The 27028-nt window shown below is 42.6% G+C and overlaps 1 protein-coding gene across 4 annotated transcripts in view; it reads left to right on the top strand.

The window, feature by feature from the left end:
* The first annotated feature begins 2946 nt into the window (after positions 1-2946).
* The window catches only part of LOC139392192 (mediator of RNA polymerase II transcription subunit 30-like), a 42258-nt gene continuing 18176 nt past the window's right edge, over positions 2947-27028 (top strand). The window contains exons 1-5 of one of the 4 annotated variants that reach the window (XM_071139981.1): positions 2947-3028; positions 6272-6493; positions 8116-8274; positions 12868-12978; positions 18908-22759. In XM_071139981.1, coding sequence (XP_070996082.1) covers positions 6341-6493; positions 8116-8274; positions 12868-12978; positions 18908-18949 — 465 coding nt within the window. In that variant the 5' untranslated portion in view covers positions 2947-3028; positions 6272-6340 and the 3' untranslated portion in view covers positions 18950-22759. Of the gene's footprint in view, positions 3029-3069; positions 3289-6271; positions 6494-8115; positions 8275-12867; positions 12979-18907; positions 22760-27028 lie in introns of those variants that run through there. The other 3 variants (XM_071139978.1, XM_071139980.1, XM_071139979.1) reach the window with 3 other exon arrangements.

Genomic DNA, 27028 nt, shown 5'->3' with positions numbered 1-27028 from the left:
TCCTCGACCTTCAGCCAGTCTGGTGCAGCTGTAGGCCGTCAATGCAATGGATCAGCCATCTTGGGTCTCAAGGGTCCCTTTAGTGTTACTGACCCAGTATCATATACACATCTCTGGTTTGGCCTCACCCTCCCTTAAAAGGGAGACTTCAATCAGTCTGTCGAAAATCAGACCCTGATAACATGAATTGATCAAATGTACACAGGGGGAAGGTTCAGTTTGTGTACTGAAAGCTATTAGGGGGTATTTGAAACATGTAGAATAAGTCAATTAAGGAAGGGAGAGTCAGTGATTAAGTATGCATTTTGTTTTGGAGGTCTTTGTTGTTTTTGTGTAATTATGATTTCACAGCTAACTTGTTTTGTTGTAGCAAACCATTTCAGCAAGGCTATCACAAGCTCTCTAGAATGTGTGAGTGGATCAACATTTAACCTCTGCATTTGCACTCCACTCTGTGGGCTGTGTGAGCATGACTCGGCAGATTAGAGCAGCGTGTGTGTGTTTAACATCTGATTGATGGATTGTGTTTCCCTGAAATCAGCTGACCCCTGGCAGCATCCCATCTCCTGTGCACCCCATCCTCTTTGCACCCTGCTTTTGTCTGCTCTACATTACTCACACACACACACACACTCTCTTTGCACCCCACTCTACTCAGCTCACACACACACAGAGACAAACACACAGAGAAAGTTAAGCCCTTTATCCAACTGCTGCTCTGGCAGTCACTGTTGGGCTGAAATTTGCACAGGATTCCACATGAGGCAGAGGGGCACAGAACCGTGCAATTTAGCCCTACTCCTATATTATCTCTCTCCTTGTCTGTAGCTTGGTCCATTCTCTCTTTTAATCCTCTTCAACGTGAGACACTGTCCTGGTTGAAGTGGGAGAGCAGACTATTGTGCACTGTGCCCCTCCCGAACCTAACCCTGGAGAAACAAGATCAGAGTGTTTTTAATTAAAGCACGAGACGGCTGAGTCTGGTAGATAATCCGATTTAGCCTGATATCCCTCAGCAGTCATTATATGGTTCACGTTTCCTATCCCCTCACTGGGAGTTTTCCCTCCCAACACTCTGGGGCCTTCAATCTGGCCATTGTTGAGGCTCTCTGCTGGTTTAGTGTAGGTGATATGGTCCAATACTGTACTGTACACCCTGAAATCACACCAAGGTCATCAATGTCAGCCTATCTTATATTTAAGAAGTTTCTAAGTGGTTAGAATGTGTCATAAAGCAAATCTCTCTTCTTAAATATAGTAGCCTATTTATTCAATGTTTGTATAATTCATGGTAATTGAACAGTATTTGAGAACACTTCTCTATCAACTATGTGCTTTATCTCTGTCTGTGCTTGAGGGTGGTCAGGTAAGGTATGGTCATTGGAAACATATGTTAAGTATAGATTCTGTATCAGATGCGAAATTTGTCTTCATCTTTATGGACTTTGAATATTCATAAGTCTGTTATAAAAGACTTAAACACTACAGGCACGACACAACAGAACCAGAATTGTGTCAACATATTTTGTGCAAATGCCTCAAAATAGAGCCACGTGTCACACCAAGCCTCAGTTATTCAATATTCACATGTGGGAAACAAATTATAACCTAGGAAATTAGGATCTAACAACCTGTGACGAGCCAGATTTGAACTCATTCATCGTGGTGAACTAAACGGCACTCTTTTTTGCAAATTAAGGAGTCAGCAGCCAAGTGAACTGACATGGCGTTTCTGTGCCCGTTTCTGTCTCAGCAGCTTACACAGAGAGCTTTAGAGAGAAGAAAATAAAACCTGTCTCAAGGTTTACAATTACCCAACTCAGCCTCCCACACTAGATAAATTGACATTTAAATCCACCCTGTAGCCGTATAACCCCACATTTGAAGGAATAATGGAAATTAAGTAACAGGCATTATTTTCAAACTTCAGCTTCACTCAAGCCTGAAGCCTGAAGAAGCCTTTCATTTTTTCAATAAAACCCTCTCTTATTCTCCTTGTCACTCAGAGCAGCAATTTAGCACGGCAGGGCGCACAGGATGAGTAAGTATCTATTTCAGGCACATCTTGTGTTTGATACTTTAATTTAAATAAAGATAACTCGTAACAGATTGCTTTGTGAGCTATGAATGGAAACCTAGCAGAGAATTATAGTTTTTGTCCATTCTACCATTAATAACATAGGATTAGGGGCTCACACAAGTTTGAATGGTGTTTTTTATACAAAGAGGAAGATTATGATGACACATGACACGTTAGGGATGATCCCAGCTAAATCGTATACAAATACGGTAAGTCACTTCATCAAAAAGTTAAAATAGACCAGAGGGTTGAAAGATAAATTATACAGGGCAGTGTTGATCGCAGAATGACCACCAGGTGTCGCTTTTACACAGGTGAACTTGCAGTGGAGCTCTGCTCTACCGTAACATCATGAGTGGGTTATTAAACACCTATATTTGATGTATTTTTTTGTATTAGAGTTGGTGTTTTTTCATAGTCATCAATATATTTCAGTGCAATCAATGGCAGCAACAATAATCCACATTTTTAAAGCTGGAATCCTTAATTGAAACAATAACAAAGTGTCACCTCACATTGTGTTTTGATAGAAAGCTGATGGATATGGGCCTGGAGAAATTGTATTTTAGAGCTCTGTTTGCAAGGACTGACCATCCATGATCTCAAAAGTACAGTTTTAACCATGTTTTGAGGCTATACAGTGTTTGTTTACAAACATTGGAGTATAACAAGCGTATTATATTTTGGGTTATGATGGGGTACGATAGGGTACGACAGTTAAACTAAGCTCATTAGGCATGTATAAGTTACATTCTTCAAGAACCAATGGGTATAAGTAATGTTGCTAGCAACCAAGGAGTAAAGCTTTAATAAACGCTCATATTTCATGCTTTACGGTTAAGATACTCAATGTAAGGTCTCGCGATGTTTGACACTTTCGATATCCTGGAGAAAAGGAACTTGACACACATGTCAACAAAAAATATACATTAATACTAGCTAGCACAGGTAAGTTTACGTATTGCGTTTTTAGTCGGTTGGACAATATGAAAAGCGCCAAAGTCAACTTTTTGTTTTGTTTAGCAAGAGGACAAATGCATGTTAAAGCTATTTGAAATAAATATCGTCTCGTTTGCTAACATCTTGCTGTCTGTAGCCAGCAACGTTAGCCATCTAGCTAAATAAACCGTTATTACGTTAACTGTGGCGTGTGAAGTTGGGGTGCAACGTTGCAGATACAATGCATAGAGCTGTCCGTTTACACTGATGTAAGTGTCCATGCCTTCCAGAAATGTACTGTATACAGTTAATTTGCCTGGCTATTTTAGTGCATGTGAATTGCTATGTTATTGAAGGGTGGAGCCTTTTTATATTTTTTTTACAAAGGCTTCAAAAACACCGAAATACGTCCTTTTAGAAATGGCAAAGCCCTCGGTATAGTGATCCGGGGCTTTAGATGTTGTGCACATTAAATGATGTCCTTCCGAACTTTATCTGCAACGTTATATTCCCTTTTGTGCGACTCGAGCCGTTTCCCCTGTCACTATACGGAGAGCGTAGCCATTTCTAAAAAGACGTAACGTTAGTGTTTGAGCCGTGGTTATTATTATTATTTTTTTAAATAAAGATTTGGTTGTAAAAAACAGAACGTGTCATTCAACTTCAGTTGCACCTTCTGCAGTAGCTGCACCGTTATTATTCATCTCATCATCATGACTTACAGTTCACTAGAGCCTCAGCTTGTAGATTATGCCATAGACCAATGGTCACTAGTAAAATGAAAAAAAAGTGATGGGTCTCTTCTACCCCTACCCAAGTTTGCATGTGGAAAGGAGGAGGCTGATCCGTACTCTGATAGTGGAGTCTACTGGCCCTTTGCTATTTTCCCCATGTGCGAAGTTGTTGCGCCCTACCTTCAGCGCCATGGGGAGTAGCAAAGACAAGGCACAGACAGCAACTGGGGCCTCCCCCCCTGAGGAATGAACTTGGCAGTGTCAAAGAGGCTGCCTCAAAGCCAGAGGGCTGCAAGGCTTAGATTGACAAAGGTCTCAGCCTGGAAGAGGTTTAACAGCTACCTGAGTAAGGTGAGATCTTCAGTGAACCTCCAGGGTGGAGGCCTGGGAAAACTGTTGCCTGCCTTAATTTCAATAAAAATAAATAATTTTAATGACCGCTCCTGTGTTTCTTTTACCTTAGTTAAGATAAGAAATAAATAGATATACAGTACCTTCGGGAAAGTATTCAGACCCCTTCACTTTTTTTCACATTTTGTTATGTTAAAACAATTAAAATCCTCAGCAATCTACACACTACCCCATAATGACAAAGTGAAAATGTAGAAAAAATAAAAGTATTTAGACCCTTTTCTATGCTCAGGTGCATCCTGTTTCCATTGTTCTTCCTTGATGTTTCTACAACTTGATTGGAGTCCACCTGTGGTAAATTCAACTGATTGGACATGATTTGGAAAGGCACACACCTGTCTATATAGGTCCCACAATTGACAGTGTATGCCAGGGCCAAAACCAAGCCCTGAGGTGGAAGGAATTGTCCATAGAGTGCCGAGACAAGATTGTGTCAAGACACAGATCTAGGGAAGGGTACCAAAAAATATCTGCAGCATTGAAGGTCCCCAAGATTAGTGTAGTGTCGTGGTGTGTATTTTGTCCTGTATTTTATTTTTAAATCCCAGCCCCTGTCCCCCCAGGAAGTCTTTTACCTTCTGGTAGGCCATAATTGAAAATAAGAATTTGTTCTTAACTGACTTGCCTAGTTAAATAAAGGTAAAATAAATAACCACAGTGGGCTCCATTCTTCAATGAAAGAAGTTTGGTACCACCAAGACAATTCTTAGAGCTGGCCGCCTGAGCAAGTCGGGAGAATGGCCTTGGTCACTCTGACAGAGCTCTAGAGTTCCTCTGTGGAGATGGGAGAACCTTCCAGAAGGACAACCATCTCTGCAGCACTCCACCAATCAGGCCTTTATGGTAAAGTGGCCAGATGGAATGACAGCCCGCTTGTAGTTTGCCAAAAGCCACCTTAAGTCTCTCAGACCATGATGAAACCAAGATTGAACTCTTTAGGCTGATTGCCAAGCGTCACTTCTGGAGGAAACCTAGCACCATCCCTGCGGTGAAGCATAGTGGTGGTGGCAGCATCATGCTGTGGGGATGTTTTTGAGTGGCAGGGACTGGGAGACTTGTCAGGATTGAGCCAAAGATGAACAGAGCAAAGTACAGAGAGATCCTTGATGAAAACCTGCTCCAGAGCGCTCAGGACCTCAGACTAGGGTGAAGGTTCACCTTCCGACAGGACAATGACCCTAAGCACACAGCCAAGAAAATGCAGGAGTGGCTTTGGGACAAGTCTCAATGTCCTTGAGTGACCCAGCCTGAGCCCAGACTTGAACCCAGTCGAACATCTCGGGAGAGACCCTAAAATAGCTGTGCAAGCACCACTCCCCATCCAACCTGTCAGAGCTTGAGAGGATCTGCAGAGAAGAATGGGAGAAACTCTCCAAATACAGGTGTGCCAAGCTTGTAGCGTCACCCAAGAAGACTCAAGGCTGCAATCGCTGCCGAAAGTGCCTCAAAGTACTGAGTAAAGGGTCTGAAAACTTATGTAAATGTGATATTTCCGTTTTTTCAAAAAATGTCTAAAATCCAGTTTTTCTTTGTCATTATTGGGTATTGTGTGTAGATCGATGAGGAAATAAAACACATTTAATCCATTTTAGAGTAAGGCTGTAACCTACCAAAATGTGGAAAATGTCAAGGGGTCTGACTACTTTCCAAAGGCACTGTAGATAGGTAAATTCTAGGGTTTCAGCAGGTGATCACACACAAACCATTAACTTACACACAAAAAAACATAAGGAAAAATCAAAGAGACCGAGATGCAAAAATATTTCTAGTTTAGTTCCATACATAAAAATAAAATCAATTTTGTTTAGCACATTATTTCACTCTATACTGCCTCTTTTTTCCCTTTTGAGTATGGAACGAGCTGATGGACTAAAGGGTTAAGGGGAACTTGGAGATAAATAGCTTGCAATTATTTTTGGATAAATGAATTAATTATTGTCCCATAAGGAAATTTGTCTGGCGACAATAGTTTATTTATTTATATATTCATTAATTCATCAACTCATCATTGGGAATGTAACATCAAGAAATGAACCAGTCTGTTTCTTTTTCCCTGTCTCTCTCCCCAACCCTTCCCTTTTCCATCCTTCCAATATCATACGACCAGGCATGCCAAGGTGTGCCAGTGTAGAATAAGCTGACCCATCACTGCACCTACAGGTCCTCTGCTGTCCACATGACCACCCCTCCCATGGTGGCGTTCGCTGGGCAGCAGGCTCAGGCTGCCCGTGATGTCAACACGGCGTCGCTCTGTCGCATCGGCCAGGAGACGGTGCAGGATATTGTTTTACGCACCATGGAGATCTTCCAGCTGTTGAGGAACATGCAGGTGAGTGTTTGTGACTTTTTGTATTGGGTCAGTGTAAAAGCTGAATGAAGTTCATGGGTTGCCTTTGATTATGGATGGTGCTGGTCTGTCAACCACCTTTATTACACGCAAAGCATTTAGCCTTATTTGACCTCAGACCGACAGCATTACATAAACTGAGAGCACAACATTGATTGACTGTCATCCAAGAGGTAAAAAGTCGTGTGGCACTGGTTGGAGTCTGTTCAACCAAATAAATATCCCTCTCTCTCCTCACAGTTATATCAAATAACATTAACACAATATGACATGTATTGTCCCTCTGTTTTATGATGAAAATTGATGGATATGGGCCTACGAGCAGAAAGCTAGGCCAACTAAGCCATCTTTTATTATTGCCCTAGGAAGGCATGTCTCCCGAGTGGCGCAGTGGTCTAAGGGACTGCATTTCAGTGCTTGAGGCGTCACTACAGACCTTGGATCGATTCCAGGCTGTATCACAACCGGCTGTGATTGGGAGTCCCATAGGGCGGCGCACAATTGGCCAAGCGTCGTTAGGGTTTGGCCAAGGTAGGCAGTCATTGTAAATCAGAATTTGTTCTTAACTGACTTGCCTAGTTAAATACAAATAAATGTCCCAATCCTGTTTCACACTAGTTTGAAAACATGGATGATATAATTGGGTATGAAAAGGTCTCCATCTTATCATTAGACAGTCACCATCCGTTTATACCTCTTCTCGTCCTTCTGTTGACACATTGGAAAGATCAGACGGTGCCCTGGAGATGAGTTCAGGACAGGTTGTCTCTGTCCTAAATGGCACATAATTCCCTATGTAGTTCACTACTTTTGACCAGGGCCCATACTAGGACTCTATAGGGTGCCATTTGGGACATTGTCTCTCTCGCTCTGTGTCTCAAAGAAGATCCTTCTGCAGCTCATTAAAACAACGACGAGAAAGTCAAAGACAAAAGAAGAAGAATGCATTACCACCACAACACAAGCCGCGCTTCCTCGCCACAGAATGCACAAACAGCACTGTTGTGACTTGTTTCACAGATCACAGACTGTGTGAAAAAAGATCACTCTGGTAGGCATGTATACAGGTATACACCTCACCTACCCTCATGCAGGGAATCATTTCAGGCTGCACAGGATGATTACGATCGGTTAAAAGCACCTACAGCTAGTTAGCATTAAAGTTCCGTTGAAATTATCAGTTTAAAGTGCCTTAAGCTAAAGTTAGTTAGCATTAAACCTCAGTTGAAATGATCAGTTAAAAGTGCCTAAAGCTAAAGTTAGTTAGCATAAAGCTCAGGTTAAACAGTCCGAAGCAGTTTTAAGTTATACACATATCATATGTAACTTCTCCTGGTGGAATGACATGTAACAGCACAGTAAAATTAATACTCTTTTTTTTTTTTTGGTCTACATTGCAAAAAAAAAAAAAGTCTGTATTTTAAAAAACTTCTACACTTCAGTTACCACAATAAACATGAGTAATCACACGCTGATTACCAGTAGTCAAGAAGGTACTAGTCAAGGAGTAAATAGGAGGCCTTGTATTGGCCCGTAGCAATTATTAAAATGTTATTACATTACTAAAAGAGAAAAACACTTCCTTCCTATGTCTTCTCCCCCAGCTGCCAAATGGAGTGACGTACCACCCCAGCACCCACCAGGACAGGCTGGGCAAACTGCAGGAGCACCTGCGTATGCTCTCTGTACTCTTCCGCAAGCTGCGCCTCGTCTATGACAAATGCAATGAAAACTGCACCGGTCTGGACCCCGTAACCCCAGAGGTGAGTGACCACTGTCCCAGGACCACTCTGTCGATCACAATCAATATCTAACTAGTTTGAACTGGACATCATTTACTTGGTGCCTCTCCCATTCTGTCCCGGTCTACCTCGGCACACCCTATTCCCTATATAGTGCACTACTTTTGACAAGGCTCTGGTCAAAAGTTGTGCGCTGTACAAGGAATTTGTATCCATTTGGGACACAGACCCTTGGCTCAGCTCCACATTCAATTAAATTGCTCTCTGTGTTTGTCCCTAGGGCCTCCTTAGTGGCTGTTATGGACACCCACCCACCACTTTATTTTACTGAGTTACTGGGGCGGCTGTTGTTTCAGACCTCATGCTGGGCGATTCCATTGTTTTTATTTGTAGTTTTATTGTTGCAGTCTTTTCTCCTATTGGTTTGGAGCCAATTGGTTTTAAACCAATGTTTTAGAACGGACTGCATGCACACGTTTAATTAGGCTTTTCTTACATCTGACAGAGGCATTTTGCATTAAACATGTAAATTACCACTCAAGTTTGGATACAGCTACTCATTCAAGGGTTTTTACTTCATTTTTAAAACATTGTGGAATAATAGTGAAGACATCAAAACTATGAAATAACACCTCATGCAGTAACCCCAAAAAATGTTAAACAAATCTAAATATATTTGGGATTCTTTAAAGTAGCCTCCCTTTCGCAGTGGTCTAGGGCACTGCATCACAGTGCTAGCTGTGCCACCAGAGACTCTGGGTTCGAGCCCAGGCTCTGTCGCAGCCGGCCTCGACCGGGAGGTCTGTGGGGCGACGCACAATTGGCCGTCCGGGTTAGGGAGGGTTTGGCCGGTAGGGATATCCTTGTCTCATCGCGCACTAGCGACTCTTGTGGCGGGCCGGGCGCAGTGCGCGCTAACCAGGTCGCTAGGTGCACGGTGTTTCCTCCGACACATTGGTGCGGCTGGCTTCCGGGTTGGATGCGCGCTGTGTTAAGAAGCAGTGCGGCTTGGTTGGGTTGTGTTTCGGAGGACGCATGGCTTTCGAACTTCGTCTCTCCCGAGCCCGTACGGGAGTTGTAGCGATGAGACAAGATAGTAACTCCTAACAATTGGATACCACAAAATTGGGGAGAAAAGGGGGTAAAATTCAAAAAGAAAAAAAAGTAGCCATCCTTTGCCTTGATGACAGCTTTGTACACGCTTGGCATTCTCTCAACCAGCTTCACCTGGAAAGCTTTTCCAACAGTCTTGAAAGAGTTCTTATATATGCTGAGCACTTATTGGGTGCTTTTCCTTCACTCTGCAGTCCAACTCATCCCAAACCATCTCATTTGGGTTGAGTTCGGGGGATTGTGGAGACCAGGTCATTTGATGCAGCACTCCATCACTCTTCTTCTTGGTCAAATAGCCCTTACACTGCCTGGAGGTGTGTTGGGTCATTGTCCTGTTGAAAAACAAATGATAGTCCCACTAACTACAAACCAGATGGGATGGCGTATTGCTGCAGAATGCTGTGGTAGCCATGCTGGTTAAGTGTGCATGAATTCTAAATCAGCGACAGTGTCACCAGCAAAGCACCCCCACACCTCCTCCTCCATGCTTCATGGTGGGAACCACACATGCAGAGATCATCCGTTCACCTACTCTGCATCTCACAAAGACACGGTTGGAACCAAAAATCTCAAATGTGGACTCATCAGACTAAAGGACAGATTTCCACCGGTCTAATGTCCATTCCTCATGTTTCTTGGCCCAAGCAAGTCTCTTCTTCTTATTGGTGTCCTTTTAGTAGTGGTTTATTTGCAACAATTAAACCATGAAGGCCTGATTCACTCAGTCCCTCTGAACAGTTGATGTTGATGTATCTGTTACTTGAACTCTGTGAAGCATTTATTTGGGCTGTAATCTGTGGTGCAGTTAACTCTAATGAACTTGTCTTCTGCAGCAGAGGTAACTCTGGGTCTTCCTTTCCTGTGGCGGTCCTCATGAGAGTCAGTTTCATCATAGGTTTTTGCGACTGCACTTGAAGAAACTTTCAAAGTAATGATGGACTGTCGTTTCTCTTTGCCTCAGGAGGCTGAAGAAATGTGTCTTGTCACCTAAAACCCTCACAAACCTTTACAGATGCACAATTGAGAGCATCCTCTAGGGCTGTATCACTGCCTGGTACGGCAACTGCACCACCCACAACCGCAGGGCTCTCCAGAATGTGGTGCGGTCTGCACAACGCATCACCGGGGCCAAACGTTTGACTGGTACTGTACATTACATTTGTTTGTTTTATACATGGGCAATTCCATGGTAACGGAATTACGGTGAGACTCAGATTTTTCACTCAAATGTATATCAAACAAAAACTATTTTTAACAAAAACACATTTATAGGAAGATCTGTACAGATACAATTTTGTTTCTAAACTTTGCATCTGCACAGTTTTTACAGTAAATGTTTTATTTTGTAAATTATTCAAAGGGGTCCTTGTGCATAGAGTTGTATGGTTTGTTAAACTTTGAAGTCAATGGTTTTTTTTTGGCATACATTTTCATGTGAAAAATATGCGTCTCAGCATAATTCCGTGAAGGTGGAATTTCCCATATGGCATACCGGCGTGCTGTATTTCTCTCCCTCTGAAAAGTTACACCTTTTATATAAACCTCACTGTCCATTTACACTCCCCAGTTGTACCACTTCATTTAAAATGTTTACATATTCCCAGAAGCTATGAAAATGGCTTATTGTGCTGACCAACCAGTACCTCAGCATACCATGTTGGTTGGAGGAAGTTGATGTTGGCCCTCCACACACCGCTATTTATCATCCCCTAAAACTCAAGTGGCTGACAAGCCTGCTATTGGCCGGCCACAGTCCTGACAGTCGTGCTATTGGCTGACTGGGCTTTCCCCAAACTGGAAGTGGAATCAATGACTCGGCCAGCATGACCTCATCGCGTTCCTAATTAGCAGCGGGCCTGGTAATGAACAGCTGGCGAAGGCTGCCCACGTCAGCGGTTTTCTGTTTTCTCCCCAAGCCAGGCAATCAACTGAGCCCTTGTCGTTATTTGGCATTTCCTGCACCGTGAGCGGCCATGTCATTTAATTTACTTATCCTCCACAGCATTCTTTTTTCTCTCCTTTCTTCTCCCTATTTCGTTCCCCCTTTCTAAGTAAGGCAACCTGGAGAACTTAATTACCCCCATTCTTCTCTGTCAACAGGCAAACCACATCCATCCTAGTTTGGCGGAGAGAGACGGGTTATGACTCACACACAGTCACAGAGACACACACACACACACGCTTTCTCTCTCGCCCTCGCCTTCTCTCTCTACCCCTGCACATTTTCCCCCTTCCGACTGCCAAAAACAGCTCTTACCTTTAAATTCAAAATGCGTTTGGCTTATAGCTGGAATTATGGAAGTAGAAAGTTTTTTTCCTCTCTGATTCTACAGCCCTAACAATTACAGAGTTGGCCTAATATAATATCCAGCACGTCTTCTGTCTTCTCTCTAATACGAATCAGACAGCTTTGGGTTTGGCATCGGTCTCTGACCGACTAGAGAACTGCCATAGCGGTCTTGTGTTTCTCATTTGATTCTCTCTCCCTGCCTTTGTCTCTGTCGGTCTTTTGGCCCTATCCAGCCCCGTTCAGCCCTGCAGTAATGCTTTGGTCACAGCCTGCATCAATCACTGTCTACTCTTGGCCTCTGCCAGTTGCTAAACCTCAGGTCACTGACTGCAATGAAATGCAATCAACTACTAGGCTTTTCAGAATGTAGAATAGCACTCAGCCTCAGATTTGTTTTGGTCTTCGCTGTGTTTTCACACCTGCTAAGGCTTTTGGTTGGCCGGTAATCGTTATTCCCCTTGTACCTAATCTTATGCTTTTCTCTTGTACCCAATCTTATGCTTTTCTCAAATCATTACCTCGTTCCTACATAACCGTTTAAGCAATCTCACATCACACAGCCATGTATAATAATAGGAACCCAGTAGACGATAGTGTAACGCTAGTATAATGGTACTATTTAAGATAAGCCCGTTGCTCTTGATGCAGTGCAATAAATAACCATGTGTTCCATACGGCACTGCTCGTTATCCTGCAGACCAGCAGGTGTCAGTGTGATTTAAAACAGGAGGAACAGCCAGGCAGAGCAAAAAGGAGTGAGGGAGGAAGGGAAAGACCTCAGCATTCTGAGAGGGTTTTCAGCACAGCAGTCGGTATACTGTCAGCCAGACAACGTCAAGCACAGAGAGTGCTTATAAATGAATTAAGAGCTTGGGTATGGACTGTGGAGAAGTCCTAATTCAGAAATGTCGGTGGTGGTATGGAACTGTTTGTAGATTAGAGTGTTTTGGTGTTCTACACACAATCCCTATTTATTTATTTTGTTTGAGAGACAAGCCAATGAACCTTATTTATTTTTCATGTTTTATTTATCCTTTATATAACCAGGCGAGACCCATTTGAAATGGTAATCTCTTTTGCAACGGAGCCACAGACAAGAGACAATAAATGTATTTTCCAAGCCAAAGTACCAAACTACTATCAATTTAACATCCCCCTCACTAAACACCGGTGGACATTGTATATTTTTGATATACCCTCCCCCCACACAGCAACTCATCCCGTATGTGGAGGAGGACGGCAGCTCCAGACACAATGAACGCTCGGCCAGCCAGGCCCGCCCGGCAACAGAAGAGAGGGGGGAGATCCTGGAGGTTAACAAGGTGAGCTGCCCACTGGGGCTTTAGCGATGTAAATGTACAGTAGGCTGGGCTTTAGAGCGCACAGCCCTGTATATAAAAAGGTAACCTCAATAGGGATTCCAGGGGGAGAGAAATGGGCCAAAAGAGAGAGAGAGAGAACAGATTCTACGAAGATAAAAAAATACATGGAAAAATAGTGTGAAGACACAAGTTACATATTGTGCACAATACTCTCAGTACTCTGTACTGTAATTTACCTGAAGTAATAATAGTCTCTCTTTGACTGTTGAAAATAGTTTTAGATAAACCGCAACATGCATTATTTGGCAGTGTTGCAGCTTTTATTAGCTCCCCAGTCATGTGTGTGCGCGCCTGTGTGCGTTCTTGTCTGTCTTGAGTGTGCTGAATCATAATGGAGCAAGGTCACAGATGTCATGGATGAGTATTGGTTATTTTTAAGAGCACTAGCTCCCTCGCTGCTGCTAAAGGTAACAACTACTGTAAAACATGGGCGTGAGCGCTGAGCTTACCTCAACTCAGGCAGATACCAAACAAATTGTGTATCCACTGCAAGTACACAAACCCTCCATAAGCATCAATATCAGAATTCTAGCTGACCATATCGCTATGAAGCATACCAACACTGAAAGGAGAGCAAACAGGCACATCCAAACAATAACACCGGCTCAAACTATACGGAACAAAAATATAAACTTAAAATGTCATGTGTTGGTCCCATGTTTCATGAGCTGAAACAAAAGATCTCAGAAGTTTTCCATTTTCATCCCTGTTAGTGAGCATTTCTCCATTGCCAAGATAATCCATCCACCTGACAGGTTGTCAATTTTGTCACACAATACAATGCCACAGATGTCTCCCAAGTTTTGAGCGAGCGTGCAATTGGCATGCTGACCGCAGGAATGTCCACCAGAGCTGTTGCCAGAGAATGTAATGTTCATTTCTCTACCATAAGGCCGCTGCTCCAGAGTTGCGCAGTGGTCTAAGGCACAACATCTCAGTACTAGAGGCGTCACTACAGTCCCTGATTCAAATCCAGGCTGTATCACATCCAGCCGTGATTGGGAGTCCCATAGGGCGGCACACAATTGACCCAGCATCGTCCGGGTTTGGCCCGGGGTGGGCCGTCATTGTAAATAAGAATTTGTTCTTAACTGACTTGCCTAGTTAAACTAAAATGTAAAAAAAAAAAATCTACGTCATTTTTAAGAATTTGGCAGTACGTCCAAACGTCTCACAACTGCAGACCACACCATCCCAGGACCTCCACATCAGGATTATTCACCTGTGGTATCGTCTGAGACCAGCCACCCGTACAGCTGATGAAACTGAGTATTTTTTAACCCACTTTTCTCCACAATTTTGATCTTGCAGCAATGAGACAACTCCTCAACGGGCTCGGGAGGCAAAGGTTGAGTCATGCGTCCACTGAGGAGTATTTTTTTGCCTTTAATAAAGCCTTTTTGTGGGGAAAAACTAATTCTGATTGGCTGGGCCTATGCCCTCCCAGGCCCACCCATGGCTGCGCCCCTGCCCAGTCATGTGAAATCCATTAGGGCCTAAGGAATTTATTTAAATTGACTGATTTTCCTTATATGAACTGCAAAATTGTTGAAATTGTTGCATGTTGCGTTTATACATTGAATTGCAGAGTAACTACGAATGTCCAAATGTAGCCCAGGAGCTGGATGAAAATATAGCAACGAAAATATAGCAACAATGAAAAGACTTAAATTTGGGAGCACTGAGCAAACAGTGAAGTGGACAATCAAACATTTACCATCTTAGCTGCTCATACCACAAAGTTACTACCCAAAACACCAGGGGGAAAAAAAAGGATAACGAAAAGGTAGGCTTCACTTGCATGTCTGCAGCAGCCACCCCCTTTCCACTCCACACTGCTCTGCCCAGAGCCCAAATGCCCAGCTGAATATTAAAGCTGCGATGAGAAGAACATGTTTTGGGGAGTTAGAGGTTAACTCATCAGGACGGGAGGGATGCGGCAGAATGCGGAAAACAGATGTTTAGGAGGTTCAGCTGCATCTGCCTCAACGACCTGAGCCGGATACACCAGATTCCACAAGGAAAAGAGATTGAGGGAAAGAGATGGGAAACGAGAGTTGACATGTAACCGGATGGGATAGATGGGAAGATTTGAGTGTGAAGACGGGCCACATATTGAGCCAAATACCGGATTCCACAGGACGAGAGAGAAAAGAGAGGCTACAGAGAGAGAGAGAAGATAAAGATGGATGGATAACCGGACTGCATGGATAAAGAGGAGATTTTAGTGTGAAGACATACTGTGCATGTTGAGCCAGATAACATTCCAGAGAAAGTGAAACGGGCTGAAGATTTTAATGGAGATTTTAGTGGGTAGACATATTGAGACGGATAGGATTTCCGTCATTCCAGAGGAGGAGAGAAAGAAGGGAAAATAAAGAATACTGAGAGTAACAAAAAAATATAGAAGACAAATAGATGACCGGATGGACAGATATGTGGACAAAGGGAAGATGTTGGAGGGAAGGTCTCCATATGGAGCCAGAGAGGATTTTCAATTAGAAGAGAGGAAAAAGACGAGACACTTGAAGGAGAACGAGAGAAGACCAATAGATGGAAGACTAGAACAGACCGATACTTTTGTATATATAGTGTATGTGGACACCCCTTCAAATGAGTGGATTTGGTTATCTCAGCCACACCCGTTGCTGACAGGTGTATAACATCTAGCACACAGCCATGCAATCCCCATAGACCAACATTGACATTAGGAAGGCCTTAATGAAGAGCTCAGTGACTTTCAACATGGCAAAGTGAGTTTGTCAAATTTCTGCCCTGCTAGAGCTACCCCGGTCACCTGAAGTGTTGTTATGGTGAAATGGAAATGTCTAGGAGCATGTTGTGACTTTACTTTCATTAATCCGATGACTGTTATTTATCTAATCAACTATGTTTAATTGTTACCCAATTTAAATGAATCATGTAACGATTAACTCATTAGGATTTGGGGCACTACGAGAGCAGTTTTTTTTAAAGGAGTTACCATCTCCCTAATTAAACTCTAAAGCTCTACCTATTACATCCATAAACAGTCAACTTATTAATCATAACCTCGTATCATATAATCATTCTGAACAGACGTAACCGCCTTGCATCTGCAAAAACCAGAGCCTTATGATTCAGTACTACATATTGGTTTAATTATTTATTCACTAGCTAACTAAATGGTAACACAGGACAAACATCCCAACTTAATACATTAGAAACAGGTCCCTAGCGGACTCACAACAATATGGAGGGGCTTGTTACGAAAGACATGGAGAGGGTGAGAGAGACAGAGACACTTAACGTTGGTACATTTTGAAACTACTCTCACTTGTACTTCGCACACGAATCACCTCCCGCTTGGAGTAAGAAATCATGAATGTATTTACGTGGAAATGTCTTGGTTCTTCGTGTATTTCTGTCAGAACCAGGTCTTCTTGGAAAGGGTGTTGGGCCTTTTTTGCGGCACACTTTAAGGCTCTGATTATCCAAAAGTGCTCCCCATCTGTCTTCTACTGTTGTTCTCCACTGCTGTCGTCTGGTATCCGGTGACTTGTGAAGTCCTGAACAGAACTACAGAGTTTATTCTACCTCCATTCACTCTGGAAGATCCTTATTCGAAGCCTTGTCAATGGTTCTCAGTGGGGTGATGAGAGTAGCATACTACAGTGATTTGAGAAGCGTGGTAGAATGGTCCCACTTAAATTTGCTTTCCTAGAGACTTTACTTAGGACAGCTAATCAGCCGTACCAATGATTGTCCGGGAGGTTACTTTATCTGTACCTCGTGTTGAGATTTCAGAGTTCGACTCACTTTGGACGTGAGCTGCAGCTTAATGTCTCTCTGGTCTGATATGTTAATTCTTAACCCATCATTTTATACAGTTTGTTCAAAAGGGGCGGTTCCGTCAGGCTTACACGCTCTCTGACCTCACTCAAGGGAGCGGTGACTACTTACTTGTACAAAGTTATAGAAACAATTTTCTCTTATAGTTTTTAAGATTTTACATCCCTCTCTTAACAAAAATACTCATCATTTTTAATATTTCATGCACAATGCATCGGATGGACACTTCACACATATAGTGGGTATACTTTCCAAGTTACAGTATTTCCTTTATAAAATGTTTAATGACATCACAAAATAGCAACCAAACTGACATTAGTGTTATTTTAGGTCACCTCCACCCATTCCCCATGCTCGGTTAGAAATATTGTTCCAGTATTCGCTTTAGAACGTGTTAGTGTCGGCAGGAAAAGTGTGTTGAAACAAAGGCACATTCCTTGGGTGAATTTGGAGAGGGAGATAGCTGAATGTTCTGTCCTTGATTCACAACAGGGCATGAGCTGTCAGCCCCCATCCAGTTCCATTCAACCCCCTCTGCGGGCGAGAAGGGGTCTGGTTGAAGTTATTTATTGCAAAGCTGATCTGAACTATTCAGACTTATCCTCCCAGGACAGTCATGACAAGCAACAACGGGACGGCCGACGCGCGTAGCGTGTAAAAATCATCTGTCCTCGGTTGCAACACTCACTACTGCGTTCCAAACTGCCCCTGAAAGTAAAATCAGCATAAAACCTGTTCGTCGGGAGCTTCATGAAATGGGTTTCCATGGCGGAGCAGCCGCACACAATGCCAAGCGTCGCTGGAGTGGTGTAAAGCTTGCCGTCATTGGACTCTGGAGCAGTGGAAACGCATTCTCTAGAGTGATGAATCACGCTTTACCATCTGGCAGTCCAACGGTCTAATCTGCATTTGGTGGATGCCAGGAGAACGCTACCAGCCCCAATGCATAGGGCCAACTGTAAAGTTTGGTTGAGGAGTAATAATAGTCTGGGTCTGTTTTTCATGGTTCGGGCTAGGCCCCATAGTTCCAGTGAAGGGAAATCTTAACGCTACAGCATACAATGACATTTTAGACAATTCTCTGCTTCCAACTTTGTGGAAAGTCCTTTCATGTTTCAGCATGACAATGCCCCCGTGCACAAAGCGAGGTCCGTACAGAAATCGTTTGTCGAGATCGGTGTGGAAGAATTGATTGGCCTGCACAGTGCCCTGACCTCAACCCCATCAAACACCTTTGGGATGAATTGGAACGCCGACTGCAATCCCGGCCTAATCGCCCACCATTAGTGCCCGACTTCATTAATGCTCTTGTGGCTGTTGGCAAGCAAGTCACCCGCAGCAATGTTCCAACATCTAGTGGGAAGCCTGAGATGTTCGACGCAGTAGGAAAGGTACACTGGAGGAGCTCCAAAATAAATGACTCCTCCATGGTAATGTCTTGCTGCTTTATGGGCCGTCCTGTGTGTGAGTGATAGCCTGCTCTCGTTATGTTGATTGGGGGAGAGCGAGAGAGATGCATTAGCCATAATTCATTGCCACCTAATGGTCTGCGATTGCTCAATCTCTGAGCAGCAGACCTTTTGTACAGCAGATTGTGATTGTACATATCAATTCCGCTTTCCTCTCCTCTGCTCCAACGAGACACACAAACTATGAAGCGCCCAAGTGACCACAAATTAGATCCTTAATGAATGCCTTGCATTAGTGCTTGCACGCCAATTAATGAGAGGAAACAATGAATAGGAAAACAGACCAATTGAAATGTATCGAATTGAAATTCTGAAGATGTCTGGCAGACAGGCATTTTCGTCCCATCTGTCTCCTTTTCCGTCCAAGAAGGACCCCTGAATGACTGCGTTTTCTGCAGAACGGATAATGATTCACTGGGCTCTCAAGAGTACTTGATAATCATTCCATCTGGGATATGAGGCTGCTGCCCTGTCATCTCCCCATCACTCTTTCCCTTCCCTCCTCCTGCTTCACCCTCCTCTACCCTCATTCCTTTCCTCCATCTTTCCTTCTCTTCTCCCCCCCACAGATCCTAACTGATGACCAGTTCCTACGGGGGTGTCACAGTTAGTACCCGGGACCATCCCCAGTGCCTCTCCATTGCAGCCCAGCCATCACCACTCGGCCAGCCTTTGATTTAATACCAGCCTAAGTGTGAATAAATTCCTGTCATAGCCCATTAAGGGGGCCTTGGAGAGATCTGGCCTGTTATTAATTCTCCACAGCTCCTCTCTTTCTCTCTCCGTCTCTCCTCCTCTCTCGCCTTCCTCCTTCCCTCACTCTGTCCCTCGCTCGTACACACTCCCTTGCTTTTCTTAATATCCTGTTAATTACAGCGTCCGTCCTCTTTATTCAAATGAGAAGGTGAGAAATTAAATGCAATGGATATTTGTAATTCCAAATAGGAGAAGGGTGAGGGGGGTAGCTGTTGTGGATAATGAATTCCAGTGGTATTGGCAGGTTAGCAGCGTTATCTGAAGAGCAGGCCAGGATCTGTGGAGGCCTGATGATAAACAAACAGAGACCTAGATGGTAATGAGACTCACTCGGAGAGAGGTACAGTTGAAGTCGGAAGTTTACATACACCGTAGCCAAATACTCAGTTTTTCACAATTCCTGACATTTAATCCTAGTAAAAAAAAAACTGTTATAGGTCAGTTGGGATCACCACTTTATTTTATAATGTGAAATGTCAGAATAATAGTAGAGAGAATTATTTATTTCAGCTTTAATTTCTTTCATCACATTCCCAGTGGGTCAGACGTTTACATACACTCAATTAGTATTTGGTAGCATTGCCTTTAAATTGTTTAACTTGCGTCAAACGTTTCAGGTAGCCTTCCACAAGCTTCCCACAATAAGTTGGTGAATTTTGGCCCATTCCTCCTGACAGAGCTGGTGTAACTTAGTCAGGTTTGAAGGCCTCCTTGCTCGCACACGCTTTTTCAGTTCTGCCCACAAATTTTCTATAGGATTGAGGTCAGGGCTTTGTGATGGCCACTCCAAGACATTGACTTTGTTGTCCTTAAGCCATTTTACCACAACTTTGGAAGTATGCTTGGGGTCATTGTCCATTTGGAAGACCCATTTGCGACCAAGCTTTAACTTCCTGACTGATGTCTTGAGATGTTGCTTCAATATATCCACGTAATTTTCCTTTCTCAGGATGCCATCTATTTTGTGAAGCACACCAGACCCTCATGCAGAAAAGCATTCCCGCGACATGATGCTGCCACCCCGTGCTTCACGGTTGGGATGGTGTTCTTCTGCTTGCAAGCCTCACCCTTTTTCCTCCAAACATAGCAATGGTCATTATGGCCAAATAGTTATATTTTTGTTTCATCAGACCAGAGGACATTTCTCCAAAAAGTACTATCTTTGTCCCCATGTGCAGTTGCCAACCATAGTCTGGCTTTTTTAATGCCGATTTTGGAGCAGTGGCTTCTTCCTTGCTGAGTGGCCTTTCAGGTTATGTTGATGTAGGACTCATTTTATTGTGGATATAGATACATTTGTACCTGTTTCCTCCAGCATCTTCACAAGGTCTTTTGCTGTTGTTCTGGGATTGATTTGCACTTTTCGCACCAAAGTACATTAATCTCTAGGAGACAGAACGCGTCTTCTTCCTGAGCGGTATGACGGTCATGGTCCCATGGTGTTTATAATTGCATACTATTGTTTGTACAGATGAACGTGGTACCTTCATGTGTTTGGAAATTGCTCCCAAGGATGAACCAGACTTGTGGAGGTCTACAATTTTTTTTCTGAGGTCTTGGCTGATTTCTTTTGATTTTCCTATGATGTCAAGCAAAGAGGCACTGAGTTTGAAGGTAGGCCTTGAAATACATCCACAGGTACATCTCCAATTTACTCAAATTATGTGAATTAGCCTATCAGAAGCTTCTAAAGCCATGACATAATTTTCTGGAATTTTCCATGCTGTTTAAAGGCAGTCAACTTAGTGTATGTAAACTTCTGACCCACTGGAATTGTGATACGGTGAATTATAAGTGAAATAATCTGTCTGTAAACAATTGTTGGAAAAATGACTTGTGTCAGGCACAAAGTAGATGTCCTAACCGACTTGCCAAAACTATAGTTTTTTAACAAGAAATTTGTGGAGTGGTTGAAAAACTAGTTTTAATGACTCCAACTGTATATACTCTCTCTCTCTCAGCTACTCTCTCTCTCTCTCAGCTACTCTCTCCCTCTCAACTACTCTCTCCCTCTCAACTACTCTCTCTCAACTACTCTCTCTCAAATTCAAATTCAAGCTGCTTTATTGGCATGAAAAACATTGTCAATATTGCCAAAGCAACAATGTATACAATATACATTGTAATAAAATGATAAAGAATAACAATTAATAATAATACAAAATGAAATACAAAAATAACAATAGTAGAAATGTAATAAATATAAAAGCTAAACATGCTAAATGAAACTAACTAACTTATAGCTAAATAACTGTCATCTTCACCATTACACCATTACACCAACTACCATCATCATTAAACTGCTATCATTACCATCACCCTACTACCCATAACACTACTATTTGGAATGATATACAACAATGATAATAGAAATAATAGTAATAGCAATAATAGTAATAACAATAATACTAACAATAAGTAAGTTACTATTTACTATGCAGATGTTATTTTTCAGTGTACCTCAGGCAAATACATATTTGGCTGCAAGAGGAGCCATTGCTCCTTTGCCCATGAGTATATTTAGTTTTTCCTCTGTGTTTAGTAAGTTAACATTTGGAATAAATGTAGTCATTTCTGTGAATAAAGAATCTATTGGTGAGGAATATTTCTCACAGTAAAGGAGAAAGTGCAGCTCTGTTTCTACCTCCCCTGTCGTGCAGTGACCACAGACCACATTTCACGCTCCTCTTTGGGTAGCCATGTCTTTTCATGTCCACCGGTTTCTATTGCCAATTGGTGGTCACTCAGCCTGTACTTGGAAAGGATCTGTCTCTGCTCCGTATCTCTGACAGAGTAGAGATAATCAGCCCAATTCATATTCTCTGTTTAGGGTCAGATAGCAATTCAGTCAGCTTTGGGATATTGTTTCGTTTTTCCAATGTTGTAAATATGAGTCCTTTTGATTGGTTCATGATTTTGTTTATTGGAATTCTTTCTTTTGAAGCAGTGCTGGTGTCAGCTTGGTTGGTGAGGTCCAACACCAGCTGACAGAGGGCTCAGCTCTGGGGTTTGAAGTGCTTTAAATTGCAGACTTGAATTCGGACTTGAATTTAGAAAAAAAAAAAGGAACAATCTTTTCTGTATTTTCATTACGGCCCAATTCTGCCCTACATGCATTGGTGGATTTCTCTGGGCTTGCAGAATTTTCTGGCATAAATCTGCATGTAGGGCTTCAATTGGATGTTTGTCCCACATTTTAAAGTCCAGTTTATTGAGTTGCCCCCAAACCTCACTTCCGTAAAGAGCTATTGGTAGGATTACACTGTCAAATATTTTGGTCCAAATTCTAATTGGGATGTTCTGGAGGCTTTTTCTTTGAGTGCATTCACTGCCATATTAAAGTTTCCTGATGCAGATATGGTCAGACCAAGGTATGTGTACTTTTAGTGTGTTCAATTATGGAGTTGTTCAGGGTGATTTTATATTTTTGTTAATGACATATGATTTCCCCCCCCCCAAAAAACAGGATTTTCATATTATTTTTTAATGTACTGCCAGGGCCCTATTATGGCAATATTGCTCTAGAATATTAAGGTTCTGTTGAAGACCTTCTTTGGTTGGTTATGTAAGTACCAAGTCATTAGCATATAGCAGGTATTTTACCTCTGTGTCAAATAGTGTGAGGCTTGGGGCTTGAGAATGGTCAATAAAGCAAGCAAAGATTTTGCCCTCTTTTTTTTTGGTGGTGTGTATAGTGTATATATTTTTTGATGGTGTATTAGTTAGTGTGTATAGTGAATATATGGTCAGTAGTGCGACGGTTGGGGAGAAAGCCAATTTGACATTTACTTATTACATTTTTTTCGTGAAGAAAGTTTTGAATTCTTGAATTCAAAATGCTTCAGAAAACCTTTCCAAGTTGCTGTTTACACAAATTCTCCTGTGATTAATTTTTTAACCCCCTTTTCTCCCCAATTTTGTGATATCCAATTGTTAGTAGTCACTATCTTGTCTCATCGCTCATTGCTCGGGAGAGATGAAGGTCGAAAGCCATGCGTCCTCGAAACACAACCCAACCAAGCCCCACTGCTTCTTAACACAGCGCGCATCCAACCCGGAAGCCAGCCACACCAATGTGTCGGAAGAAACACCGTGTACCTGGCGACCTGGTCAGCGGCCCGCCACAGGAGTCACTAATGTGCGAGGAGACAAGGATATCCCTACCGGCCAAACCCTCCCTAACCCGGACGACGGAGGCGCGAACCCAGAGTCTCTGGGGGCACAGCTAGCCCCCAGTGTTGAACAATTTAAGCACAGCATTTTGAAACTCGGTTGGGCTGTTTTTCAGCATTTCCTTGCTGATGTTATCTAGACCACAAGCCGCCTTTGATTTAATAGATTTGAGCTTTTCATTTAGTTCTTATTGGGTAATCTAATAGATTTTAGTTGTTTTTGATTCAAGGATGTTCAATTTATCTCAAATTTCTAATTGGTTGTGTGGGATGTTTTTGTATAGGTTATCAAAATAAGTTTTCCAAATTCCTTCATCTTGTATGGCTAATTCTTGTGGCTTTGTCGTGCTTAAATTGTTCCACATGTCCCAGAACTGATTTTTGTCAATTGCGTTTTCAATTTCATCTAGTGTCTTGTTGATATAATTCAATTTCTTCTGTTTATGTTTATACTATTTCAGAGTTTCGAAGTATTCATATCGTAGCGCTGGGTTGTTTTGCTGCTTATGTTTTTCATTTGACATTTGTCTTAGGTGTTTTCTAATTGTTTTACATTCATTATCAAACCACTTTTCAGAAACATTTAGTTTTTTTGTTTCTGATGTTGTATTTCTTTGGTTTTGATGCTGCTTTTTGGAATATGAAGTTGATGTTTTGAGTAGCCAAATTGACACCATCTTTATTGTTTTGGTATTGTGAGTTATTGAACAACTGTATATTTCAGTTCAATGTATCTCTCTGGAGCCCATCTGTACCATTGGTTTATGTTGTAGAGTTTATTGGGCTGTTTTTTTGAATGTATATTGCCGGTTAATTTCTACAGAAACACGTTGATCTGACTGTGATCTGACAGTGAATGCACTAATGGAGGAGGGGTCAATGTCAGTGTCTCTCAACTACTTCCTCTCTCTCTCAACTACTTCCTCTCTCTCTCAACTACCTCCTCTCTCTCTCTCAACTACTTCCTCTGTCAACTACTTCCTCGCAACTACTCCCTCTCTCAACTACTTCCTCTCTCTCTCAACTACCTCCTCTCTCTCTTGACTACCTCCTCTGTCAACTGCTTCCTCTCAACTACCTCTCTCTCTCTCTCTCTCCCTCGACTACCTCCTCTCTCTCTCGACTACTTCCTCTGTCAACTACTTCCTCTGTCAACTACTTCCTCTCAACTACTTCCTCTCAACTACTTCCTCTCAACTACTCCCTCTCAACTACTCCCTCTCAACTACTCCCTCTCTCTCTCAACTACTCCCTCGCTCTCTCTCAACTACTCCCTCGCTCTCTCTCAACTACTCCCTTCAATTTACTTTATTGGCTTGACGTAACAATGTATATATTGCCAAAGCTTTCTTTGGATATTTACAATATTAAGATAATAAGAATCAAAATTGACAACAGTAACCAAGGGTCACAATAAGCATACAGTAGAGGACATATGCAGTTTCTCTACCCATCTCTCTGAACCTCAACCTCTCCCATGCTTTCTCTCAACGACTCCCTCTCTCTCTCAACGACTCCCTCACTCTCAACGACTCCCTCACTCTCAACGACTCCCTCACTCTCAACGACTCCCTCTCTCTCAACTACTGTCTCTCTCTCTCTCAACTTCTCTCGCTCTCTCTCAACTTCTCTCTCTCAACTACTCTCTCTCTCGCTCTCTCAATCTCTCTCTCTCTCTCTTGGGCCAGCAACCGAAATGCAGTTAATCCCCAACAGCAACTGCTCCCGGGCTCTGATGATATGGCTGTTGGGTTAAATGCGGAAGACACGTTTCAGTTGAATGCATTTAGTTGTACGACTGACTAGGCATCCCCCTTTCTATCTCTCTCTCGCTACATGCATTAGCAGGCTGTTCACAGGAGGTGCACAAACCTCCATGTTATTATCAGGCTCATATGTAGCCCATTAGAGCAGCCAGGGGCTTTTTAATTGGTGAACAGGAGGTCAGAGGGGAAACGCGGTGCATCGCTTGTTGTTGAAGGATCAGAGTGCTGTGTTTGGAATGAGAAGGTTTTCCAGCAGTTTCTAGTGCTATTAATCTCGAGTGAATTCCCCAATTTTATTTTCAATTTTGTTAAACTGTTTAAGGAATTTGTAACCAAGTTGACTGGAGTTTTTTTTTCTTCTTCTCAAAGTGGGTTTGGATTCGTTAACTACAGCCAGGCTGGCTGAAAGTCTTACTGGTTAGAAAGAGGCAGGAACACCGTGATTCCCACCTGTTAATAAATGGATCCTGTGAACTTTAGATCTGTTGTTGCGAAGAGTAAATCGGGCCAACGACTGGAACCTTCTGGGCCGACAAAAACAAAAAGGGACACTTTGCCACCACTCTCCCCAAACCCTGTTCTCGTTCCCCTTTACATAAGAGGAGCTAAAATAACTTCTCCAGTTGGTTGAGACTTTAAACTAGAATTACACCACCTTTTCATCCTCCCAGATTTCCGCCTGCCTCCTTTTTTTCTCTTCACGGTTGCGTATAAGATCTAGCCCAGATGCTGTAAGCCCCTGACAGCTGAGGCAGAGATGAAAGAGCCCGGCTCGTTGGCACTGAGATGGGGGGGGGCATTACCGAGCAAATGCCAGCCTAAATCCCCTTACACCTGCGAGCTCTCCAAGCTAACCCTCTACATTTTTACTTTATAGTCATTTAGCAGATGCTGTTATTGTCATGCAAAAGTCTGTCGGTCTCGCGGTAATTGACATATTTTACATCTCCAGGCCTCCACTCATACTTGTTGCTGATGCGCGCCTTTTGAACAAATCAATTTAATATACACCATCACAATAAATCCATTGTTTATTTTAGACAGGACTAAAGGAGAATGATGATATGAAGAAAATGTATTTCAGAAGAACAGAATATGACTTGGCCTACTGCATGTTATCTGGCTAAGCGCCGTGCCATGGGCTGTAGGCTCGTTTATTTAACAGACAAGATATGCTAATAAGCCCCATGCCATTATTTTATAGTAAGAAGAATATAATTTAACTCACTGCTCTTGTGGCTGAATGGAAGGAAGCCCCCACAGCAATGTTCCAACGTCTAGTGGAAAGCCTTCCCAGAAGAGTGGAGGCTGTTATAGCAGCAGAGAGGTGACCAACTCCATATTAATGCCCATGATTTTGGAATGAGATGTTCGATGAGCAAGTGTCCACATACTCTTGTTCATGTTGTGTATGTTCTTTTGCAACTCTGACTCTGCCGTAAGAGGGTTACTCCAGATGGGCAAGTTCCTTCGCTTTTATTCATATTGTTTCCCTACTGGATTCTTCTAAACCTATGATCTCTCTCTACTCTTCTCCCAATATCATTCGAAGAGATGATGGGGGGGAGGGGGGGGGCTATTAAGTTGTTATCTAATGAGACTGGATGTTTAATTCTCCTCGTAGGCTCTGAATTTAAAAAAAAAACAACTTTGATTTGAAGGCATCATCTGTATCATCGAAAGTCTTCCCTTCCCTCATCTGCTCCCTCATGTCTCCACTGTCCCGCTTATCTACTTTTCTGCCTGATCACTGTGCAAATGCTTTTATTTGAAGGAACTTGTCGTGGGCGCTTGGTATTGAACCCACAACTTTTGGAGTTTCTAGTTTCCTAGCACAATTCTCAGACCATTTGCACCATCTGAACCCTATATACAAGCTAAATAATCTCACAGGCCCCCAATCGCAACAGGGCAGGTTTCTTCTTGTGCTTCTAATTTAATTATTGCTTATCAATTCACGCCCCGGGCACACAACCTACCCTCATCAGCCTACTCT

This window comes from Oncorhynchus clarkii, chromosome 32 (genome assembly GCF_045791955.1).
Source record: "Oncorhynchus clarkii lewisi isolate Uvic-CL-2024 chromosome 32, UVic_Ocla_1.0, whole genome shotgun sequence".
NCBI lineage: Eukaryota > Metazoa > Chordata > Actinopteri > Salmoniformes > Salmonidae > Oncorhynchus > Oncorhynchus clarkii.
Note: the sequence above shows the minus strand (reverse complement) of the source record. Positions and strands in the feature narration are given on the sequence as shown.